Source organism: Stomoxys calcitrans, chromosome 2, assembly GCF_963082655.1.
Source record: "Stomoxys calcitrans chromosome 2, idStoCalc2.1, whole genome shotgun sequence".
NCBI lineage: Eukaryota > Metazoa > Arthropoda > Insecta > Diptera > Muscidae > Stomoxys > Stomoxys calcitrans.
The window spans coordinates 43977403-43998341 of NC_081553.1; the positions used below are offsets into that span (position 1 = coordinate 43977403).

At 38.7% G+C, this 20939-nt stretch overlaps 1 protein-coding gene across 2 annotated transcripts; it reads right to left on the reverse strand.

The window, feature by feature from the left end:
- Positions 1-19002: 19002 nt before the first annotated feature.
- Positions 19003-20200, reverse strand: LOC106093045 (uncharacterized). Of its 2 annotated transcripts, none has more exons than XM_013260019.2 (3): positions 20046-20200; positions 19495-19974; positions 19003-19439 (listed from the first exon to the last, which is right to left on the reverse strand). In XM_013260019.2, the coding sequence occupies exons 1-3, from the start codon at positions 20112-20114 to the stop codon at positions 19050-19052; spliced, it is 939 nt and encodes a 312-aa protein (XP_013115473.2). In that variant the 5' UTR covers positions 20115-20200; the 3' UTR covers positions 19003-19049. The 2 variants fall into 2 exon arrangements, with proteins under 2 accessions (XP_013115473.2, XP_059219276.1); XM_059363293.1 differs by having other exon boundaries at positions 19495-19989.
- Positions 20201-20939: the final 739 nt, after the last annotated feature.

Genomic DNA, 20939 nt, shown 5'->3' on the forward strand with positions numbered 1-20939 from the left:
TACGACATTGAGAGTTTAATTGATTGTTTGCATTATTTTCCAATGATTGGAAATAAATCCCATTCAATCAGAGTTATTGGTTGGGTCTTTGCTTCCATCAATATGTACTCCGTATTCCTGATTAAGGAAAGGCTACAGTCGATAATTGGTAGTGTCCGCAATCGAAACAACTTGTTCGGACAGATAGCTTCTTATCACATATTTTCCCCTATTAAAGATCGTGTTGTCCCAGAGATTTGGTTGTAGCGATACATAAAATCCCGACTGTAAAGTTATGTCGTTATAAGTATAAAGCACAAATGCCTTTCCCTACCACCGAATCATAGGACGCCGTCACAATAACCACAGACCAGTTCCCCCTTTTTTAGTTCTGTAGCCGAATACTACATTGCTGGTGTCAGTCAGTGCTGTAAAGTAAAGTAAAGGTAGTCGCTTGCAATTTTGCACAAATATTTTTATTAGTGTAAGTTGGTTGGGATTGTAAATGGGCCAAATCGGTCCATGATTTGATATAGCTGCTATATAAACCGATCTTGGGTCTTGGCTTCTTGAGCCTCTAGAGGGAGCAATTTTCTTCCGATTCGACTGAAATATTGCACGTGGTGTTTTGGTGACACTTCCAACAACTAGAATGAGTATGGTTCAAATCGGTCCATGATTTGATATAGCTGCCATATAAACCGATGTTGGGTCTTGGCTTGAGCCTCTAGAGGGCGCAATTCTCGTCCGATTTGACTGAAATTTTGCACGTGGTGTTTTGGTATTGCTTCCAGCAACTAATAGTGATAATTATGATTCAAATCGGTTCGTAATCTGGTATAGCTGTCATATAAGCCAATCTTGGATCTTAAAATCATGAGTCAATAGATTGCGCAATTCTCATTCGATTTGGCTGAAATTTTGCATGAGGTGTTTTGTTATGACTTCCAATAACTGTGCTTAGTATAACGAAAATCGGTTCATAACCTGATATAGCTGTCATATAAACCATGCTGGGATCTTGACTGCTTGAGCCTCTAGAGGCGCAATTGTCATCCGATTCGGCAGAAATTTTGTACAACGGCTTCTCTCATGACCTTCAACATACGTGTCTAATATGGTCTTAATCGATCAATAGCTTGATACAGCTCCCATATAAACTGATCTCCCAAATTTGCTTCTTGAGCCCCTACAAGGCGCAATTCTTATCCGAATGAACTGAAATAATAAACAATGACTTCTACTATGCTCAGCATTCAATTAATTTATCATCCGAATCGGACTATAACTTGATATAGCTCCAATATCATAACAGTTCTTATTCATTATTCTTTGTTTGCCTAAAAAGAGATACCCCGCATAGAACTCGACAAATGAGATCCATGGTGGTGGGTATATAAGATTCGGCCCGGCCGAACTTAGCACGCTCTTAATTGTTTTGGATTATGAATCTCACCACTCAGTATTTGCACAGCTCTCATGCTTAAATCGCAGGGCATGGGCAGGATATATATATAGAGTGGAAGCAATTGGTACCAATTGGTAGGTATGCCAATAACTTGTGCATATATTGATATCGACCATTTTAAACTGACAGGGTATGGGTAGTATATTTTGTAGTCAGTTCCGCCCGAATTTCGCCTTACCTTGTTTATAATATGAAGATGTCTTTCTGACAACACAAAGCTATTCATTTTCAAACAACAAGGCAGATGTAAACATTATAGAATTTTGTGATGATTCTTTTGAGAAGTGAAATAAAACATAGGCCAATTTCCCTAATGAAAGTCTTGAATAACTCTTAAGTATCGATTTTAAAGACATCAGATACCCTACACTGACAGGTTTCTGAAGAGCATAATGCAGCTGAATTCACATATGTTTTCTGTTCTGTCGACACAAACTGGCTACATTAAGGCGTTATCAACTCAACCAAGATAGGCTTATGCTATTACATAGTTTAAATAAATGAATAAATTATTTTACCATTTTGGGGATTCTTCTATTTTAAATAGGTATAAACTATGCATGTCCCATTTCATTCAGTATCATTTGAATAGTCGACCAGTTAAGAATCACGGATAGTTGGATATGGTTTTGCTGAAGTTCTTTACACTTTCTCTATTTTTAAGCCTAACAGTCGGGCAGGTTTGTATATGGCATTTCTTTGTGGCCAGAGAAATTCTCAACTTTTTTTTAAATTTCAGGAAATGCGAGAAAATCCAGAGATTCATGTGCAAGATTTCATAGCAGCATATAAGAAATCATGTGATGAAAATATCAAGGAATACGATAGTCGCATTGAGTCCTTCAAGGATCTCTATAATGGGCGTGTGGGCACCATACACACTCAAAAGGATTCTCTATTAGCTGTCATGCAACGTTCCAGTGATCGTTTGGCCGCCTTCGAACTCCTAAGTGATGTGACCAAGGAATGTGTCAATCAGCATAGACTGCAGCTCTCATTGACCAAAGTTAAGGATATGTTAGTGGCTTGTTACACCACAGCCGACAGTCAATTGGAAGAGTTGTTGGCTCCAGTTTTACAAACTCGCAATGCTTTGAGTTCGTATTATGATGAAATATTGCTGCAGGAATTTGAAAAATGCATAACACCTTCGGAGTCACAGAAAACTTCAGAGGCAGAGAAAATCATCGATTGCCTTAAGGATGTGGTAAGCATGCATGTGTGTGGATGATCTGTGAACTCTTTAATATGTAGAAATATACATACAAAATATAGGTTTCCATCTCCGGCGCTTTCACAGTAAGCAATCGCAAGACTTTCGATTTTGAATTGGATGCCGCCAATTGTTCCGGCAATACGTACATAAAAATGGCTTTGGATTGTAGCTTTGTGGCTCAGAGTACTACCATTGCCTTGATTACCGCCACCAATGTTATGATCGATAGATGTTCTCAGGGTGCATCGGAATGTACTCCATGTGAGCGTAAACTTGCCTGTGAAAATGTGCATGAAATCCCAGCAAATTTAATTGACTATGCAAATCAAACCATGGCAAATCCTTTCTACAACAGCAATGAAACGATTAGTTGTATGACTATTAATTTGGTTTAAGTTTTAAAGATGTTTTTACACAGAAAAAATTATAAGAAATGGAAATGATTTGGTTTTTGTAAGTTTGAGGTTTTCTTGTGTATTCCATGGTAAGTCTAAAAGATGAAAATTCCATGAATTGTGTTGTAAATCGAAAATCTTAACCATAGAGCAACTATATACCTTAGACGAGGTTTATATTTCACTAGCTGACCCCGGTCCGCTCCGCTGCGCCTTCTTTTACTTTATATGGAACAAAAGTTTCCTTGGCATATTTATTTTCGACAATTAAAGATCTTTTAGTGAAATACCATGCTAACTTGACTACCAGTTTAACAATATAAGTGCCTTTATGTGAATCCCATATGATCTTTATTGGTCTACGAATTTAAGTTTGGATGTAAGGTGTACTCCATTCTTAAAATACTTCATTTCAGCCCGATATTCTCATGATGTCTGATTTAGTTGTGTTTTCGGGGGAGAGGTGGTACCCCAAGTACTTGGCCCTGAAAAAATATCAGCATCGTGCTCTTGTCTCAAATACCATTTTTTTAAACCCCATATTGCCATTTGCTGAAGAGGAGTTCACAGGATGAGGCGTACCCCAAAATAGGTTATCAAATTCGTTTTATAATCTCAAATACCTTTCATTTGAGCCACATATTGACATGGTCGAAATATTTTTTCCCTTTGTGGGTGTTTTGGGAAAGGGATGATGCCCTAAATACATGGTCCTTCATTTGGATATCAAATACGTATTCTACTTCCAAATACCTATATTTGAGCCACATATTGCGATGGTTAGTAAAAAATTGCTGTTTGTGGGGTATTTTGGGAAAGGAGTAGACCCCAAGAAAATTGGTCCCGAAAGTTGGTATCAATTCTTGCTTGACCCCCCAATACCTTTCATTTAAGCCCCACATTGTCTTGGTCGGTAAATATGCTCGATTTAGGGGTGTTTTGGCGACTGGGGTGGTCCCCCAAATTCTAAGCCCTGAAAATATATCAGCAACGTGCTCTATTCTCATATATCTATATATCATTTGTTTGAACCCCATATTGCCATTGCCCTCAAAATTAGATATCAAATTCGTTTTCTAATCTCATTTAAACTCCTCATCGCAAAAGTCAGCACATATGTCCGGTTTGGGGTATTGGCCCTAAAAACAATGAATATTTAGTTTCACTCTCTTTAAGACCCAAAATTGTCTTGGTGAGCAAATATTTACTATTTGGGGGTTGTTATGGTGGTGGGACGTCCGCTAGACAGTTGGCCCCTAATGTTGATATCAGATATGTGGTGTACTCCCACATACCTTTATTTTGAGCCCTATATTTCCATAGTCGGCAAACATGACCTGCTTGGGGGTGTTTTGAGGAAATGGCGGCCACTCAGTGAGTTTGCCTTGAAAAAATATATAGGATTCGTGTTCTACTCTAAAAACCCTCTTATTTGAGCCTCATATTGCAGTAGTCAGGAAATACTTCCTAGTTGGGTGGTGTTGGAGGGGTGGGGTGGCCCCATAAACACTTTTCCCGAATATTTATATCAGATTCGTGCTTTACTTCCAAACACCTTTCATTTGAGCCCCATATTGCTATGGTCGTAAATTTGTCCCCATTGGGGGATGTTTTTGGGGAGAGGCGGCCCCACAAACACTTGGTCCCATATTTTGATATCAGATTCTAATTCTACACTCAAATACCTTTTATTTAAGCCCTGGTCAGTTAATAAGTTCTTCTTGGGGGTGTCTTGGGGAAGGGGTGGACCGCCAGAAACGTGGTTCCACATTTGAATATCAGATTCGTATTCTACTCGTAAATACCTTTCATTTGAGTCCCATATTGCTATGGTCGGTAAGAACGTCCGATTTGGGGGTGTTTTGGGGTTGGGGTGGTCCCCCTAGCACATGGTCCGACAATTGGATATCAGATACGTTTTCTTATTCTAAATACCTTTCATTTGAGTCCCATATTGTCGTGATTGGTGTAAATATATGATTGGTAGGTTTTAGGGTGGGGCAGCCCCCCTAGGTACCCCATCCGAAGTTTGGATACCAAATTTTTATTTTTAGGGCATTTCTCTCCAAAGAGGTGTCGCACTGCGGCTCGCCGTTCGGACTCGGCTATAAAAAGGAGGCCCCTTATCATTGAGCTTAAACTTGAATCGGACTGCACTCATTGATATGTGAGAAGTTTGCCCGTGTTCCTTAGTGGAATGTTCATGGGCAAAATTTGCAAATTTGCATATGAGAGCACACAAAATTTCGCTTAAATCGCACCACCCATCTCCGAGATCTGACGTTTCTGAAAATTAGGGTAAGAGGGAGGGTCCGCGCCCCCTTCAGATATCAAAAAATGTAGTACCCTATTTTCACCACGGGATCATTATGTACCATCTGTGAAAATTTCAAGAAAATCGGTTCAGTCGTTTCTGAGTCTATAAGGATCACACAAACATGCAATACAAACAAACAAACCTACAAACAAACAAACAAATGTACAAACAAACACAAATTGATTTTATATATGCCGCATGCTTTAGGGCATCACTCTCCCTCAAACAAGTATTGTTTTTGAAGGTCTAAAGTTACCTTATAGGAAGCCACAGTAGTCTAGGATGTCCGCCTATCTCAACGCCTGGACACTTAATCCATGGGGGCCATACGAAAGAACTTAGATGTTGCTCTCTCCTCATTAATGTTATTGAAACAAATTGCAGGTTTCTTATTGTTGAGATAAAACTTGAATAGGGCAGCATAACCTCTTGACAGTGGATCGGTCTTGGCTGGTCGCTGCACAGTGGGATAGAATCGAAAAACGAAAAACAGCGAGGTGCTTTATGGCACCCGACATCCAACCCAAATATGGTTCAGATCGTACCTCTTTTAAATATAGCTGTCATATAGAACGATCAATAGAATTACCGCTTAATCACATGAACGGCGCACTTATTACCCGATTTCGCTGAAATTTCGAATTGTTACTGGTATAGAGCTTCTCGGCACCTAAACTAAATATGACTAAGATCGGACTATGTTTGGATATTAATATGGATATAGTAGTGTTATAATAAATTTTGATAATAAATATATCCATAACAAGATCGGCACGGCGGAACTTAATGCTTCTTTACTTGTTTGGTTAAAATCTTTCAATATATTTTTTTAAGACAAGATTTTTATAAAACATTTCTAAAACAAAATTTACTACAATAACATCAATAATAAAATTTCAATAAAAATTTTCCAAAGACAAAATTTCAAAAAAATGTCACTGAGAACATTATTTTAATGAACATGTTTTTAAAGGCAACATTTCCTCCTCAAAATTATGTTTATTTTTAAGAAAAATTGTAATACAAATTTAAAAAAACAAAATTTTAATAAAATGTTTTTTAAAGACAAAATTTAAAAAACATTTCATTAAAATTTTCAAAGTTCGAAGATGGGCTATATCGGACTATATCTTGATATAGCCCCCATATAGACCGATCCGCCGATTTAGGGTCTTAGGCCCATAAAAGCCACATTTATTATGCGATTTTGCTGAAATTTGGGACAGTGAGTTGTGTTAGGCCCTTCAACGTCCTTCGTTAATTTGGCTCAGATCGGTCCAGATTGATATGTAGCCCATAAAAAATGTAATTTTTAACCGATTTCACTGAAATTTAAAACATCGGGTTATTTTAAACATCCCGACATCTGACCTAAATACGGTTTATATCGGACTATATTTAGATATAGCTGCCATATAGACCGATCCTCCGATAAGGGGTCTGAAGGCCATAAAAGGTTTATTTTTTATCCGACTTTGCTGAAATTTAAAACAGTGAGTGGTTTAAGGCCACATGCTATACGACTCAAATATGTATTTAGATATGGCTGTCATATAGACCGATATGCCGGTTAAGGGTATGAAGCTCATAAAAGCTTTATTTATTACCCGATATTTTTTGGAATTTGAAACACTAAATTCAACAGTGACTTATATTTATTAGTCGAATTTGGATGCATAAATTATCCAATTTTCACCAGAAGTGGTGGGTATCCAAAGTTCGGCCTGGCCGAACTTAATGCCCTTTTTCTTGTTTTATTTGGATATGCAATTTTTATACCCTCCACCATAGGATGGGGGTATACTAATTTCGTCATTCTGTTTCACATCGAAATATGCGTCTGAGACCACATGAAGTACATATATTCTTGATCGTCATGTCATTTTAAGTCGATCTAGCCATGTCCGTTCGTCGAAAGCACGCTAACTTTCGAAGGAGTGAAGCTAGCCGCTTGAAATTTTGCACAAATACTTTTTATTAGTGTAGGTCGGTTGGGATTGTAAATGGGCCGATCATTGGTTTGATATATCTGCCATATAAACCGATCTTGGGTCTTGTTTATATTGAATATGTTTTGAATTACTTTTCCAAAAGTAATTCAATCACTATAATCACTTTCGTGATTGAAGCAGCGTCAAATAAAAACAAGTAAAAAGGCGTTAAGTTCGGCCGGGCCGAACTTTGGATACCCACCACCTCGGGTATATATACAAATCACATTTCATCAAAATTCGGTGAAAATTTCATACCTTATGTCCCATAGCAGTTATATCGAAATATGTTCCGATTTGGACCAAATACTAATAAGTACAGTAGCTATATCCAAAAATACAAAAGCCTAACATAAGTTACTGTGTCAAATTTTAGTGAAATCGGATAATAAATGCGCATTTTATGGACCCAAAGCTTTAATTCGAGAGATCGGTCTATATGTCAGGTATAGTCAAATCTGGACCGATCTGGGCCAAATTGAAGAAGGACATCGAAGAGCCTAAATTAACTCACTGTCTCAAATTTCAGCGTCATTGGACAATAAATGCGCCTTTTATGGTCCCAAAACCTAAAACCGAGATATGGGTCTATATGGCAGCTATATTCAAATCTGAACCGATCTGTGCCATATTTCAAAAGTATGTCAAGGGGCTTAACTTAACTCACTGTTCCAAATTTCGGCGACATCGAACTATAAATGCGCATTTTATGGGCCCAAAACCTTAAATCAAGAAATCGGTTTATATGGCACCTATATCCAAATCTGAACCGATCTGGGCCAAATTGACGAAGGATATCGACGGAGCCAAGGGAACTCACTGTCCCAAATTTCGGCGACATCGGACAATAAATAAGCATTTTATGGGCCCAAAACCATAAATCAAGAAATCGGTCTATATGGCAGCTATATCCAAATCTGGACCGATCTAGACCAAATTAACGAAGGATGTCGAAGAGCATTACACAACTCACTGTCTTAAATTTCAGTAAAATCGGATAATAAATGTGGCTTTTATGGGCCTATGACCCTTAATCGGAGGATCGGTCTATATGGCAGCTATATCCAAATCTGAACCGATCTGGGCTAAATTGACGAAGGATATCGAAGGGCCTAAGACAATTCACTGTCCCAAATTTCAGCAAAATCGGATAATAAATGTGGCTTTTATGGGCCTAAGATCCTAAATCGGCGGATCGGTCTATATGGGGGTTATATGAAGATATGGTCCGATATAGCTCATTTTCGAACTTAACCTGCTTATGGACAAAAAAAGACTCTGTGCAAAATTTCAGCTCAATATCTCTATTTTTGAAGACTGTAGCGTGATTTCAACAGACAGACGAACGGACATGTATAGATCGTCTTAGATTTTTACGCTGATCAAGACTATATATACTTTATAGGGTCGGAAATGGATATTTCGGTGTGTTTCAAACGGAATGACAAAGTGAATATACCCCCATCCTTCGGTGGTGGGTATAACAAGTAAGAGCGTGCTAAGTTTGGTCGGGCGAATCTTATATACCCTCCACCATGGATAGCATCTGTCGAGTTCTGTGCGCAGTATCTCTTTTTAGGAAAACAAAGAATAATGAACAGGACGGAGGAGGAGGTAGAGCTGTATCAAGTTATAGTCCGATTCGGAACTCAAGAAACAAAATCGTGAGATCGGATTATATGGGAGCTATGTTTGATTCATACCATATTGCACACGTATGTTGAAAGCTATGGGAGAAGGCGTTGTACAACATTTGTGCCAAATCGGATGAGAATGGCGATCTCTAGAGGCTCTAGAACTCAAGATCCCAGATCGGTTTTTATGGCAGCTATATCAGGGTATGGAGCGATTTGGACCATACTTCGCATAAATGTTGGAAGTGAGACCAAAACACCACGTGCAAAATTACAGCCAAGTCGGATTGGAATTGCTCCCTCTAGAGGCTCAAGAAGTCAAGACCCAAGATCGGTTTATATGGCAACTATATCAGGTTATGAACCGATTTGAACTATACTTAGCACAGTTGTTGGAAGTGACACCAAAACACCACGTGCAAAATTATCGGACGATAATCGGTTGAGAAATGCGTCCTATAGAGCCTCAAGAAGTCAAGACCCAAGATCGGTTTATATGGAAGCTATATTAAAACATGAACCGCTTTAGCCCATTTACAATCCCAACCGACCTACACCAATAAGAAGTATTTGTGCAAAATTTCAAGCGGCTAGCTCTACTCCTTCAAAAGTTAGTGTGCTTTCGACAGACGGACGGATGGACGGACGGACAGACGGACGGACATGGCTAGATCGACTTAAAATTACGACCTAGAATATATATATTTTATGGGGTCTGAGACGCATATTTCGAGGTATTACAAACAGAATGACAAATTTAGTATGCCCCCATCCTATGGTGGAGGGTATAAAAACAAGTAAAAGCTTGCTGAGTTCAGCCGGGCCGAATCGTGGGAACCCATCACCATGGATTCTGCTTACAATTTATACAAAATAAATTTTGTTGAAGGGCATAATTTTATTCTACGTTCCAAACTTCTGTCAAACTAGCAAAAATTAGAGGTGCTAGAAACCGAACAAGGATGATCGAGGGGCCGGTTTACATGGGAGCTATATCAGATTATAGACTGATTTAGACCGTATTTGGTACAAATGTTGGAAGTCGTAACAAAGCACTGAATGCTAAATTTCAGCCAATTCTGACATAAATTGCGGCTTGTAAGGGCTCAAGATGTCAAATCGGGAGATCGGTTTATATGAGAGCTATATCAGGTTGAAGACCGATTTGGACCGTACTTGACACAGTTGTTGAAAGCCATAACAGAATACATGCAAAATTTCAGCTACATCTAAATCTGAACCGATATGGCCCATTTGGAATTTCCAATGACCTACATTAATATTAAGTATATGTGCAAAATTTCAACTGTCAAGCTCTACGCGTTCGACGGCTATCATGATTTCGACAGACGGAAGGACGGCCGGACATGGCTAGATCGACTCAGAAAGTCGAGACAATCAAGAATGGGGTGTCACACTAGTATTTCGATGTGTTACAAACGAAATGACTAGATTAGAATACTCCCATCCTATGGTGAAGGGTAAAGCGTGCTTAGATAGCCCGGGCCGAATATTGGGAACCCACCAACATGGATTCTACTAAAAATTTATTCAGAATAAATTTAGTTGAAGGGCATAATTTTATTCTACATACCAAACTTCAGTCAAACCAGCAAAAATTAAAGCTGCCAGAAACCGAACAAGGATGATCGAGCGACCGGTTTACATGGGAGCTATATCAGGTTTTAGACCGATTTGGACCGTATTTGGCTCAGTTTTTAGAAGTCTTTACAGAACATTACATGCACCTAGATATCTTTCCCAAACACCTTTCGATGTCGGCATCAACATCTGAAGCCTTTCGCCAAGCCCACCGAAAGTTCCCGATCAACTATAAATTGACTGGTGTCAATAATCGCACCGGTTATAAGCACCACCGAGGACCTTTGGTCTTGCGAGGGTCATTCTGTCGAGAATTTAACAACTGAACCCTCCTACCAAAAGTTTGCTATCTATTGTAATACAACTAATGGAGGCTTACTTACTCATCTGAGTGGTGAGTTTCACACTAACACCGGCTAATATAAATTGTGAATCTCACTACTCGGTATTTGCACTGCTCTCATGTTTTGAATAGCAGAGAACGGGCAGAATAAATATAGATTGGGAGCAAATGATGCCAATTGGACGATGTGGCATTAACTTGTCCAAATATTGATATCGCCTATTTTATACTTATAGGGTAGGTGTAGGGTATTTTGTAGTCATCATAGCCAGAATTTTGCCCAACCCTTCTTGTTTATAATATGAAGATGTCTTTCTGACATCACAAAGCAACTGATTTTCAAACAACAAGACAGATGTAAACACTAAAGAATTTCATGATGATTCGTATGAGAAGTGAAATAAAATATAGGCCAATTTCCCTAATGAAAGTCATGAATAATTTTTTAAGTTTCGATTTTAAAGACATCAGATACCCTACACTGACAGGTTTCTGAAGAGCATATGCAGCTCAAGTTATATTGGTCTTCTGTTCTGTTGATAAAAACTGGCTACATTAAGGCGTTATCAACTCAACCGAGATAGGCTTATTCTATTACATAGTTTAAATAAATGAATAAATTATTCTACTATTTTGGGGATTCTTCTATTTTAAATAGGTATAAAACTATTCATGCCCCATTTCATGCCTAGCAGTATCATTTGAATAGTCGACCAGTTAAGAAACACGGATAGTTGAATATGGCTTTGCTGAAGTTCTTTACACTTTCTCTATTTTTAAGCCTAGCACTTGGACAGGTTTGTATATGGCATTTCTGTGTGGCTAGAGAAGTTCTGAACTTTCTTTTAAATTTCAGGAAATGCGAGAAAATCCAGAGATTCATGTGCAAGATTTCATAGCAGCAAATAAGAAATCATGTGATGAACATATCAAGGAATACGATAGTCGCATTGAGTCCTTCAAGGATCTCTATAATGGGCGTGTGGGCACCATAGATATTCAAAAAGAATTTCTATTAGCTGCCATGCAACATTCCAGTGATCGTTTGGCGGCCTTTGAACTTCTAAGTGATGTGACCAAGGAATGTGCCCATCAACATAGACTGCAACTCTCGTTGACCAAAGTTAAGGATATGTTAGTGAATTGTTCCGCCACAGCCTACAGTCAATTGGAAGGCTTATTGGCTCCAGTCATGCAAACTCGCAACGCTTTGAGTACGTATTATGATGAAACATTGCTGCAGGAATTTGGAAAATGCATAACCCCTTCGGAGTCACAGAAAACTTCAGAGGCAGAGAAAACCATCGAGTGTCTGAAGGATGTGGTAAGCATGCATGTGTGTGGAAGATCTGTGACCTTTTTAATATGTAGAAATATACATACAAAATATAGGTTTCCATCTCCGGTGCTTTCACAGTAAGCAATCGCAAGACTTTCGATTTTGAATTGGATGCCGCCAATTGTTCCGGCAATACGTACATAAAAATGGCTTTGGATTGTAGCTTTGTGGCTCAGAGTACTACCATTGCCTTGATTACCGCCACCAATGTTATGATCGACAGATGCTCTCAGAGTGCATCGGAATGTACTCCTTGTGAGCGTAAACTTGCCTGTGAAAATGTGCATGAAATCCCCGCAAATTTGATTGACTATGCAAATCAAACCATGACAAATCCTTTCTACAACAGTAATGAAACGATTAGTTGTATGACTATTAATTTGGTTTAAGCTTTAAAGATGTGTTTACGCTGAAAAAATGATAAAGAAATGGAAATGATTTGGATTTTGTAAAGTTGAGGTTTAGTTTTGTGTTTCCATGGTAAGTCTAAAATATGAAAATTCAATGAATTTTGTTGTTAATCGAAAATCTTAACCATAGAGCAACTATGTCATAGCCGGGGTTTTCACATCAGCAGCAGGTCTATTTCATATGCCGCATGCTTTTTGGGACGCACTATTTAAACTAAATCGAAATAATTGGCTAAGTGCAAATTTCTTCTTCTCTCCCTCTCGCTCAGATAAGTCTTGTTTTTGAAGGTCTAAGGTAACCTTATAAGAAGCCACACTAGTCTAGCATGGACACTTAATCCAGCGGGAAAAAATTAGATGTTGCTCTTTCCTCATTAATGCTAGGGAAATTTTTGAGGCAGCGTTATGGGGAACGGACACAAATTGGAGGTTTCTTATCATTGAGCTAAACTTGAATCGGCCTCTTGCTAGTTGTTTAGTGCTGGTTGGTAAGCTGCACAGTGGGATAGAATCAAAAAAACTTGTAAACTAGTAAAAAGGCGTTAAGTTCAGCCGAACAGATACCCTACGGATACCCAAGACCCCCAGTGAAAAATACACCCAGAGCAGCTATATCGAAATATAATCCGGTTTGGACTAAATTCAGAACGGAATTGAGTGGTCTAATAAATACAAGTCACTGTTGGATTTTGCAGAGCAAAATATTGGTCTTTTGCCAGCTATATCCAAATACAGACCGATCTGAACCATAAACGACATGAATGTTGAAAAGCCTAACATAAGTCACAGTGTCAAATTTCAGCGAAATCGTATAAATAATGCGAGTTTTATGGGCCCCAAACCTTAAATCGAGAGATCAGTTCATATGACAGCCATATCCAAATCTGGACTTGGTGTCAGAGATTGGAGAAGGATCGCCAAAGATCGAAGACCTTGGAAATCTATTTTAAGTTGGGCTAATGGCACAAATGTTCAGACATACCCAATTGAAGAGCGTGCTAAGTTCGGCTGGGCCGAATCTTGGATACCCACCCCACCACCTTGGGTAGATATGTTAACCGCCTTTCGTCATAATCCGGAGAACAATGCATCATTTTTAAACTCATTGCAGCTATATTTACATATGGTCTGATTTAGACCAAACTCGACATGGCCGTCGAGGGGTCTTATAAATAAAATTCACAATTCACAATTCAAGCTGTTAAAACAGAATTTTGATCAATACGATAGCTATCTCAAAATATAGACCGGCCTGGCCCATATAGGGCACGAATGTCGAAAAGCCTAACATAGGTCACTATATGAAATTTCAGCGACATCGGATAACAAGTGCGTATTTTATGGGCCCAGACCCTTAAAAAGGGATATTGCTCTATATGGCAGCAATATCCAAATATAGATCGATGGAGGCCATATTGAAGGCGGATGTCGTAGGGCCTAATAATGCATACTGTGTCACATTTCAGCGAAATCGGGTAATAAAGGCTGCTTTTATGGGTCCAAGAGCTAAAATCGGGAGATCGGAATATATGGCAGCTATATTCTACTTTAAACCAAACTATATAGGGAAAGGATTTCAGAAAGCCTAACATTGGTCTAAATATTGGGTTGCTGAAAAAGTAATTGCGGATAGCCCGACCACACTGAGTATGAATGTCGAGGAGTCTAACGTATAACATTGTGCAAAATTCCAGCGAAATCGGATAATAAATGTGGCTTTAATGGGCCTTAAACCTAAAATCGGATAAAATCGGATGGTGGCGATATCAAGATGTAGCCTGATATAGTCCGTCTGTGCAAAGTTTCAGCCAATTACCTTGATTTATAAAGCCTGTAGCGTGATGTCAACAGACATACAGACGGACGAATAGACATGGCTAGATCGTCTTAGGTTTTTACGACGATCAAGAATATTTATACTTTATAGGTTCGGAAATGAATATTTCGATGTATTGCAAACGCAATGATAAAATGAATGTACCCCTATTCTTCGGTGGTGGATATAAAATGAAAGTTTCTGATGCCGGGACATTTGGGACAACTCACTGTCCCAAATTTTGATGAAATCGGATTTAAACTCGCGTTTTTTTGGCCCCAAACATTAAATTGAGAGATCGGTCTATATAATAGCTATATCCAAAACAGCACCCATCTAAGCCAAATTGAAAAAGAAAGTCGAAGGGCCCAACGCAACTCACTGTCCGAAATTTTGGCGACATCGGACAATCAATGCGCCTTTAATTGAACCAAAATCTTAAGTCTAGAGATCGGTCTATATGGCAGCTATATCAAAATCTGGACCGATCTGGACCAAATTGAAGAAGGATGTCGGAGGTATTAACACTCCTCACTATCCCAAATTTCGGAGACATCGGATAATAAATGCGCCTTTTATGGCCCCAAAATTTAAAATCGAGAGATCGGTCTATATGGCAGCTATATCCAAATTTGGACCGATCTGTGCCATATTGCAGAAGTATGTCGAAGGCCTTAACTTAACTCACTCTTCCAAATTTCGACGACATCAAACAATAAATGCGCCTTTTAGGGGCTCAAAACCTTAAATCGAGAGGTCGATCTATATGGCAGCTATATCCAAATCTTAACCGATCTAGGCAAAATTGAAAAAGGATGTCGAGGGGCTTAACTTAACGGACTTAATCAAATTTCGGCAAAATCGGACAGTAGAGGCGCCTTATATGGGCCCAAGACCTTAAATCAGGAGATCGGTCTACATGGCAGCTATATCCAAATCTGGACCGATCTGGGCCAAATTGAGGAAGGATGTCGAGTAGCCTAACGTTACTCTCTGTCCCAAATTTCAGCAAAATCGGATAATAAATGTGGCTTTTATGGGCCTTAGATTCTAAATTGGCGAATCGGTCTATATGGCAGCTATATCCAAATCTGGACCGATCTGGGCCAAATTGAGGAAGGATGTCGAGTAGCCTAATTTCAGCAAAATCGGATAATAAATGTGGCTTTAATGGGCCTTAGACCCTAAATTGGCGGATCGGTCTATATGGCAGCTATATCCAAATCTGGACCGATCTGGGCCAAATTGAGGAAGGATGTCGGGTGGCCTAACATAACTCTCTGTCCCGAATTTCAGCAAAATCGAATAATAAATGTGGCTTTTATGGACCTAAGACCCTAAATTGGCGGATCGGTCTATATGGGGGCTATATGAAGATATAGTCCGATATAGCCCATCTTCGAACTTAACCAGCTTATGGACAAAGAAAGAATCTGTGCAAAATTTCAGCTCAATATCTCTATTTTTAAAGACTGTAGCGTGATTTCAACAGACAGACGGTCAGACGGACGGACATGGCTAGATCGTCTAAGATTTTTACGCTGATCAAGAATATATATACTTTATAGGGTCGGAAATGGATATTTCGATGTGTTGCAAACGGAATGACAAAATGAATATACTCCCATCCTTCGGTGGTGGGTATAAAAAGCATATTTGATTAAAGTTCATTCTAAGTTTTATTAAAAATGCATTTACTTTCTTTAAAAAAAAGCAATTATTTTTTGGGCAACCCAATACAACAAATCGCTGTGTGTTGGGTTTTCGCGATTCGGCCCGGCCGAACTCTGCATGTATTTATACCCACCACTATAGGATGGGGGTATACTTATCTAGTCATTTCGTTTGAAACACCGCGAAATATTTGTTTAAGACACGATAACATATATATATATATTCTTGATCGTCTCGACGTACTGAATCGATCTAGCCACGTCCGTCCGTCTGTCGAAATCACGATAGAGATCAAACGCGTAAAGCTAGCCGTTTGGAATTATGCAGAGGAACTTAATATTGATGAAGGTCGTTGGGGATTGCAAAGGGGCCATATCGGTTCAGATTTAGATATAGCTCCCATACAAACCGATCTCCCGATTTGACTTCTTGAGCCCTTACAAGACGCAATTTTTGTCTAACTTGGCTGAAATTTATCATGAAGTGTTTTGTTATAACTTCCAACAACTGTATCATGTACAGTCTAAATCGGTCTATAACCTGATATGGCTCCCATGCAAACCGGTTTCTCGATCATCTTTGTTTGGTTCCTAGAAGCTTTAACTTTTGCTAGTTTGTTATTATTGGGTTGCCCAAAAAGTAATTGCGGATTTTTCATATAGTCGGCGTTGACAAATTTTTTCACAGCTTGTAACTCTGTAATTGCATTCTTTCTTCTGTCAGTTATCAGCTGTTACTTTTAGCTTGCTTTAGAAAAAAAGTGTAAAAAAAGTATATTTGATTAAAATTTATTCTAAGTTTTATTAAAAGTGCATTTATTTTCTTTTCAAAAATCCGCAATTACTTTTTGGGCAAACCAATAGTTTGGTTTCCAGAGTAAAATTATGCCCTACAACTACAATTATTTTGTATAAATTTTTAGCAGAACCCATGGTGGTGGGTTTCCCAGATTCGGCCCGGCCGAACTAAGCACGCTTTTACTTGTTCTACTTCATTTCGGACGCTTGAGCTTTTCGATTCGCTCGCACTTCATTGTATCATCTCTCCGTATAATCTTCAGATATTCCTCCAGTTTCTTCTACCGCACTTCAGGTTTTTATACCCACCACCGAAGGATGGGGAAATATTCATTTTGTCATTCCGTTTGCAACAGATCGAAATATCCATTTCCGACCCTATAAATCATATATATTCTTGATCAGCGTGAAAATCTAAGACGATCTAGACATGTCCGTCCGTCTGTCCGTCTGTCTGTTGAAATCACGCTACAGTCTTCAAAAATAGAGATATTGAGCTGAAACTTTGCACAGATTATTTTTTGGTCCATAAGCAGGTTAAGTTCGAAGATGGGCTATATCGGACTATATCTTGAGATAGCCCCCATATAGACCGATCCTCCGATTTAGGGTCTTAGGCCCATATTTATTATCCGATTTTGCTGAAATTTGGGACAATGAGTTATGTTAGGCCCCTCGACATCCTTCGTCAATTTGGCCCAGATCGGTCCGGATTTGGATATAGCTGCCATATAGACCGATCCTCCGATTTAGGGTCTTAGGCGCATTAAAGCCACATATTTTATCCGATTATGCTGAAATTTGGGACAGTGAGTTGTGTTAGGCTTGTCGACATCCTTCGTCAATTTGGCCCAGATCGGTCCAGATTTGGATATAGCTGCCATATAGAGCGATCCTCCGATTTAGGGTCTTAGGCCCATTAAAGCCACATATTTTATCCGATTTTGCAGAAATTTGGGACAGTGAGTTGTGTTAGCCCCCTCGACATCCTTCGTTAATTTGGGCCAGATCGGTCCAGATTTGGATATAGCTGCCATATATACCGATATCCTGATTTAGGGGTTTAGGCCCATAAAAGCCACATTTATTACTCGATTTTGCTAAAATTTGGGACATTTAGTTGTGCTAAGCCCTTCGACATCCTTTGTCAATTTGGCCCAGATCGGTCCAGATTTGGATATAGCTGCCATATAGACCGATCTCTCTATTAAAGGTTTTGGGCCCATAAAAGGCGCATTTATTGTCCGATGTGGCCGAAGTTGGGAACAGTGGGTTAAATTAAGCACCTCGACATACTTCTGCAATATGGCACAGATCGGTTCAGATTTGGATATAGCTGCCATATAGCCCGATCTCTTGATCTAAGGTTTTGGGGTCATAAAAGGCGCATTTATTGTCCGATGACGCCGAAATTTGGGACGGTGAGTTGTGTTAGGCCCTTCGACCTCATTTTCAAATTTGACCCAGATCCGTCCAGATCCGCCATATAGACCGATATCTCGATTTATAGTCTCGCATTTATAATACGATTTCACTCAAATTTTACTCGGTGACTTATGCTAAGCGTTTCGACATCCGTGTAGTACATGGTTCAAATCGGTTTATTTTTAGATATAGCTACTTAAAAGACCAATATTTTATTATACACAATTGAACAATGTCTTGTACTTATTAGTATTTGGTCCAAATCGGAACATATTTCGATATAGCCGCTATGGGGCATAAAGTATGCATTTTTCACCGTATTTTGACGAAAGGTGGTTTACATATATACCCGAGGTGGTGGGTATCCAAAGTTCGGCCCGGCCGAACTTAACGCCTTTTTACTTGTTTCTGTATGCTGCATTCTCAGTAGATCTTGCTGTTGTGTAGTAATGATGAAAATATTTTTAATTGGTGTAGCTGTAGCTTATATTACAAAATTCTTACAAAACAACAACAGAAAGGAAATATAATTTAACTAGATATTTTTTACTAAAACTATGTGAAAAATGTGTTAAAACATATATTTACATACCCATATACCTTAGCTCATACATTTACATTAATTAGGAAAAGATTTAATGCTCTACACCAATGCTACCTTTTCAATATCCAAATCTTTAATTATAAAATTTATCTGAAGACAAGGTGTAGTATTATTCACACCCTTAAAGGGGTTGACAATTTTCTCACCAGTCAAATCATCATCGGCCAAATGCCAAGCCATTTGATAAGGGCAGCGACCCTTAATCGAATTGGGATCTTCATTTGCACAGGGAGGACAAACTTCGTGGCCAGCCACACAATTCTCTATTAAACCCGTAACTTCACCGATCGAAGTGAAAGTCTGATAAACATTGGTGGAGTAACAATCGAAAGCTTCATCGATTTTAGTATTGGCACTACATTCGGCAATGGTCATCTGGCTGAGGAAGATATTGGTATTGGAGGTGAAAAAGGTGGAGGTTTTCTTAATCTGAAAAAGGAATTTTTTCCATTAAGCATTCATGTAGAAAGAATTTTTAATTTACCCCTTCGGCAGCACAACTGTGATATTTCGTCTCATTTTTCTCATGCCTCTTTTTGCATTCCTTCATGGAATTGATAAATTGATTGTTGAAATGATTTTTAATATTTCTCAAAGTATTCTCTGCACTATTCAGTAGGGGAACAAATGATTGCTTGGCCTTGCTGATGCAAGTCTTAAGGGTCTCCTGCATTACACCCTCTGCAGGAATTTTGGCACGATATTTTTGCACACAATAATCATGGATGCCGCCCAACATTTCCATGGGGTCAAAACGATCCTGTAGGTCATCCAGTTTAACATCTACCACGGTGCTGTAGAATTGAATCACTTCCAAACGCATTTCGTATTTGCTGCGAACATCATTTAAATCTCGATCCATACCCCTAATGTGATCTTCAAATTGACGTTGATGTTGTAGAATGTAATTTTCAACTTTGGAGGGTGTTTCGAAACGCGCTTCCGGCATTAGAACTATATTGCTCTAAGAGATTTTATCCTTTTTGTAGTAATTTGTTAAGAAAGGATTTTTTTTTAACTCTTTACTATACTTACCTCCACTCCCCGGCTAGATCCTGCCATTATGATCAGGACTATAGCAATATTTGCCAGTACTAATTGCATGTTTCCCCTTTTCTAGTTGTTCAATACTTGTTTCCACTTCGAGTTAGAAATACTTATTGAATAAATTCAGTTTATGTGACTGCATTAAGTTTTATATGCACAAATTACATGTTCAAGTTCATAATTATTATGAGAATGTTTTTCTTTTAACGATGATAAGAAAAACCTCACTCCTGGCACATCTAATACAGAGGGTGATTTACGCATTGTTCCTACATTGATAAGCATGACTTTTCATACTAGCACATGTAGTAGATGTTACACATGCAAAAAAATCCTATGATGTTTACAAATATGTAGCATTATTTCATAATAAACGAATAGAGATAACATATTGGAGGAGATATGTTCATAAAAATCCCTTGTAATAACACTAGCCTACAAGTATACTGTGTGTGGGTCACACCTTATGTTATGCAGTGTATGCCTACTTTCTAATTCCAATTTCCATAACTTTGAAATGAGAAGGTAAACTGTTGAAAATGGCCATTAGAGACGTTGTGCTATTATCAATGATTATTACACCCAAAAACTAGTAAAAACTTGCTAAGTTTGGCCGGGTCGTATCTTGGGAACCCACCACCATGGATTCTGCCTAAATATGGGAGCTATATCAGGTTATAGACCGATTTGGGCCGTACTAAGCATAGTTGTTAAAAGTCATAACAGAACACTGCGAGCAAAATTTCAAGAAGTCAAATCGAAAGATCGGTTTCTATGGGAGCTATATAAGGTTACAGACCGATTTAGATCGTACTTAACACAGTTGTTGGAAGTTATAACAGAAATTTTCAGAAAATTTTAGCCAAATTGGACTTAAATTGC

Bases quoted from the DNA above. Each gene is read 5' to 3' on its own strand.
- LOC106093045 (XM_013260019.2), bottom strand. From the start codon at position 20,114: ATGCAATTAGTACTGGCAAATATTGCTATAGTCCTGATCATAATGGCA. The intron at 19,975-20,045 runs GTAAGTATAGTA...AAAATCTCTTAG, and splicing joins GATCTAGCCGGGGAGTGGAG to AGCAATATAGTTCTAATGCC. The intron at 19,440-19,494 runs GTAAATTAAAAA...TTCCTTTTTCAG, and splicing joins ACAGTTGTGCTGCCGAAGGG to ATTAAGAAAACCTCCACCTT.